This window comes from Nematolebias whitei, chromosome 16 (assembly GCF_014905685.2).
Source record: "Nematolebias whitei isolate Nwh7 chromosome 16, NemWhi1, whole genome shotgun sequence".
Lineage (NCBI taxonomy): Eukaryota > Metazoa > Chordata > Actinopteri > Cyprinodontiformes > Rivulidae > Nematolebias > Nematolebias whitei.
In genome coordinates, this window is record NC_056513.1 from 7,961,569 (window position 1) to 7,966,210 (window position 4,642).

Below are 4,642 nucleotides of genomic sequence, written 5' to 3' on the forward strand. Positions count from 1 at the left end.
CCTCAGATCAGTTCAGATCAGTTTAGAGAACTGACCTCAGATCAGTTTAGAGAACTGACCTCAGATCAGTTTAGAGAACTGACCTCAGATCAGTGGAGCTCTTCTCTGACACCTGCTGGTCGGTTCAAACGTTACGACGTGCTTGAAAATCTCGGGTTTTCTTCGGCTTTGGGTTTTAGTGACACGTTTCAGCTGTTTGTCTCCTCTGACATCACACCTGTCCTTAACCTTTCCCCTCCATTCTGACCGTTTGTCCCCTCTCCTCCCCCCTCCAGGCAAAATCCTGTTCCGGAGGAGTCACGTGCGCGACGTGGCCATGAAGCGGCTGCGTTTCATCGATGACTACTGCCGGGTAAAGAGCGTCAACACGTCAGACTCTGAGGAACCGTGTCCTTGTTTTGTGTTTCGAACCTCTGGCATGTTAATAGTTTGTGGTCCCCGTCTGGACTGACCCGGTTTGGGTCGTTCTGCTGCTGCACAGCAGCACATGAAGAAACTGCTTCATCCTCTGATGTGAGGACAGGAAGTTCTTAGCACTTCCTGTCCACCAAATAAAACCCCTCAGAGTGACGGCTCTTCCAAGAGAAGCCTGATTATCACTTCCTGTTGGCGGTCTTTTCAGATCCTGTCCTCCATCACACCTTCACCCCCCCGGTCCTCCAGGAGAATCTGGGGGCCAGGACAGGGCTGCTGCTGTCCGTAGATCGCAGTGGTTCTGGCAGCTGGACCCGCCTCAGATAAATAAAACCTGAAAGCAGCTCGAACGATCGGGGAGATTTGAATAAAAGGCCCGAGACGTTCAGGTCGTACCCCCAGGGTCCGGCTCCTCGGAGCTGCTCAGATCATTAAATGTAGACGGGACCAGACCGGTTCTGTCCGAGTCCATCTTTGATACAAACAGCAGATCAGCTGATCGTCTGATTCTTCCTGAATTTAGAGATTTATTTGAACTGTTCTTCCAGGATGGGATGAATTTTATGAAACAAATTCGCTCTCAAATAAAACCACGCTGTGTTTGGTTCTGATCCAATGATCCTAGAAGGTAGACCCCCCCACACATGAACCTCCTTGACTCTGTCCCTCCGTCTCCTCCTGCAGGCTCTGGTCAGGTTACCCCCCCACATCTCTCAGAGCGAGGAGGTGCTGCGCTTCTTCGAGACCAAGGCTGAGGACGTCCACCCCCCCGAAGAGTGAGTGGCACACGAACTGATCCGTTTGAGTTCCTCCTGCAGACCAGAGGTCACTTAAAACTCTAAACTTAGTTTGGATGACACCATCTTCTTCCATTTACACAGGCCCCCAGAAGTTTAAAGCAGACAGAAGCTTTTCAACATTGTGAGGGAAACAAAACAAAAAAAAAAAACAGAAACCGAATGTTGAGCCCTGCGGTACTCCGTTTAATGATTTTTCGTCCATTTTAAAATGTCTCTTGATTTCCTTCAGCAGAGATCAGTTAAATTGATTTAAATCCCACCTTCCTAACATTCCAGGGTTTTACAGATCAGGGCGGAAGAAAAACGGTTCTGCTGATTTTTAAACACAACGCCAGGGTGGAAAGACATCAGCATGAGAGCAGAGACGCAGCTGTTGCTCTTTCCTCTGGGAAAGGTCAAAGGTAATTTCCAAACTATTTAAAGTTCATTATTGAACATACCCATAATGCAGCAGCACGTTTAGAGGAACCTGAACGTCCCAGCTGTTGGCACGGTGGTGCAGCGTTGATGGGTTGGGCTTCTCGCAGACGCTGAGTGGACCAGGAACCAAACGGTTCTGGAGTCACCAGGAAGTCTCGTTCCCTCAGAGTTCAGACGTGAATCCTCCTCTCTAATACGACCGTTTGTTTTCCAGTTTGAACGCGTTCAGTGAAACTTTTATTAAATTTATTTATAAATAAATTAATTTATAAAATATACAGAAGCAGCGTGTTTTTAAAATTAAATTAACTTTTAAATTTCACATTAAAACCTTCTGTCTACGTCTCAGAGGCGTTTTTTTTTTTTACGCTTCAATTTAAACTGGTTTTATAAACTCGTTCTTTTATTTTAATTTGTTTGTTTAATTTCACTAAAGTGCGTGTTTGAGGGAGGACAGGGAAGAAGTTTGATTTCTTATGAAACGCCGGGAGTTTATGGTCCGAGTCCGACCCAGATGTTCCTGAAGGCGGCTTTCAACGAGCAGACGAAGAGGTTCTGATCAGATGGACTCAGAAGCTCCTCTGGGGGGGTTGGACCACTCTCTCTTAATGGTTAGACGTCCTCAGCTCCTGTCAGGGGCTCGTTAGTTTCCTACCCACAATGCATCTGTTACATGAAAATGCATCGAGCGAAGCGGCTTGGTGGGGGAGGGGGTCGAGGATGAGCTCATCTGATGATTTAATGACACAGAGAAGGATGAACTGCTCCGAGGTAGATCCATTGTGGTGTGTGTGGAGACCTGGTCAGGACCAGTAGTCCTTCTGGGGACCACAGTCGGTGGATTTTCTCATCACTGGGGGGCCCGGTGAGACCTCTGCAGGAACCTCCAGGACGGAGTCTCTGAACCATCCATGGACTCCAGTGATCCTCTTCACTCTATTGTCATCCGTTTTTCTTCTGTACGTTTTTCAGCGTCTTTCTCGTTCCACAGTTTTCAGCTATTTCAACAAATCATAAATCAAAACGTTCAGCTCTTTCAGGACAATCCTGCTTTTGGTATTGGTGCAACTTTAGCTTTTTGAAATATTTAGACTTTTCTGACTTTTTTTTTTCTCATAGAAGATGAGTTGAGCTCATTTTTCAGATTTTTAGCTCTGTTTACAACTTTTTACTGCTCCTTTCACATTTTGTTCTGGTTCAGCTTCTTTCAGCTTCCTTGTGTAAATTTAAAAAAAATTCAGCTACTTTCAGCTAATTTCAGCTGTTTTGTGCTCCTTTCATATTCTTTTTGCTTATTTCAGCTTGTTCTGCTTCTTTCAGCCTATTTCAGCGAGTTTCAGCTTTTTCTGCTATTTCAGCTAAGATGTTTTATGCTAATTTTAGCTTTTGCAGCGAATTCCGCTTTTTTATTTTTTAGCTCATTTCAACTTTTTTCTAGCCTAATTCAGCAAAAATGTGCTCTCTTCTTCCTTCTTGTAGCTTAAGCTTATTTCTTCTTTTTTGCCATACTTCAGCTGTTTTTGTTGTTGTTGCTAATTTCAGCTTTTTTCAGGTAATTTTCACTTTTTTGTGCTCATTGCTGCTTCTTTCAGCCTTATTGGGCAAATGTGTTCTTGCTGTTAGCTTAAGCTTCTACCTTTTCAGCTACCTTTTTTAAATAACATTTTTAGCTAATTTCAGCTGTTTTCAGATAAATTCAAGTTTTTATGGTAAGTTTAGTACTTTCAACCTAATTAACTGCTTTATGCTAATTTTAGCTTGTTATGCTCCTTTCAACTTTTTTCCCTAGTTTCATTTTTTTCTGGTATTTTAGCTACTATTTAGCTGTTTTGTGCTAATCTTAGTTTTTCAGCTAATTCCACATCTTTTTAGCTCATTTCAGCTCTTTCCACGTCCTTCTGGTAGTTGAAGTCTTTTCAGTTGCTTTTCAGCAGTGTTTTTTGTTGCTAATTTTAGCCTTTTTTTTTTAGCTAATTTCATTAATTTTTGCTAATTTCTGTTTATTTATTCATAATTCATCAAATATGTGTTCTGTTTTCTTCTGCTGTTTAGACCTGTTCTTCAATTTCAGCTACATTTCAGCATGTTTTTAGCCCATTTCGGCTGTTTTTCTGCAAGTTCTTCAGCAATAAGCATTAACACTGCATTCTCACAGGAAATGCAACTTCTCTGGTTTATTTTTTCTTAACGAATGAAAGACCTAATCTGGACCTTGGGGTGCACCCCCCCCCCCCCCATTCAGACCTGGCAACCATCAGGGAGACTTCTGACGCATCAAACCGTTTACATCTAAAATCATCAAACTGTTGTTTGTCCGTCTGTCCGTGTTGTTAGCATGATAACTTAAAAAATAAGAGCGTTACCAACTTCTGTTTCGGTGTGTGGCTTCGTCAGAGGTCAGTATCAAAAACTGGGTCGCCACGTCAAAATCCAATATGGCTGCCACCATATATAAATAAACCAGCCGCCTGGATCATTTGTGGAAACTATGCTCATTAGCTTTTATTCAGCTTAAAAGTGTAGTTTCCTCAAATGATTGGGAAGGCCGAAGATTAATCTATGGCAGGAGCACGACTGTGATGGACTGAGTGAGCATGACAGCTGGAGGAAGCAGGGCCAGGAAGTTGCATCACTTCCTGGGAAATGTGGAAAGAGGGATGGATAAGGTCAACAAGGGGAGGGACGGGGAACCCCTGACCTCCTCCTGGTGCATCTCAACCTGCAGAAGTAAACATGATGATGGGATGAAGATGCATCAGACCTCTTCTTCTGACTGTCAGCAGTCTTATTGTGACATGCTTCCTGACAGCAGTCTTATTTTGACATGCTTTCTGACAGCAGTCTTATTTTGACATGCTTTCTGACAGCAGTCTTATTGTGACATGCTTCCTGACAGCAGTCTTATTGTGACATGCTTCCTGACAGCAGTCTTATTTTGACATGCTTCCTGTCAGAAATCTTATTGTGACATGCTTCCTGTCAGAAATCTTATTTTGACATGCTTCCTG

General features: G+C 43.2%; 1 protein-coding gene across 1 annotated transcript in view; it reads left to right on the forward strand.

The window, feature by feature from the left end:
- sh3pxd2aa (SH3 and PX domains 2Aa) overlaps positions 1-4,642 on the forward strand; it is an 89,800-nt gene that overhangs the window by 31,561 nt on the left and 53,597 nt on the right. Inside the window, exons 4-5 of the mRNA XM_037689622.1 lie at positions 276-352; positions 1,099-1,190. Of these exons, the coding sequence (XP_037545550.1) occupies positions 276-352; positions 1,099-1,190 (169 nt within the window). The remainder of the gene's footprint in view (positions 1-275; positions 353-1,098; positions 1,191-4,642) is intronic.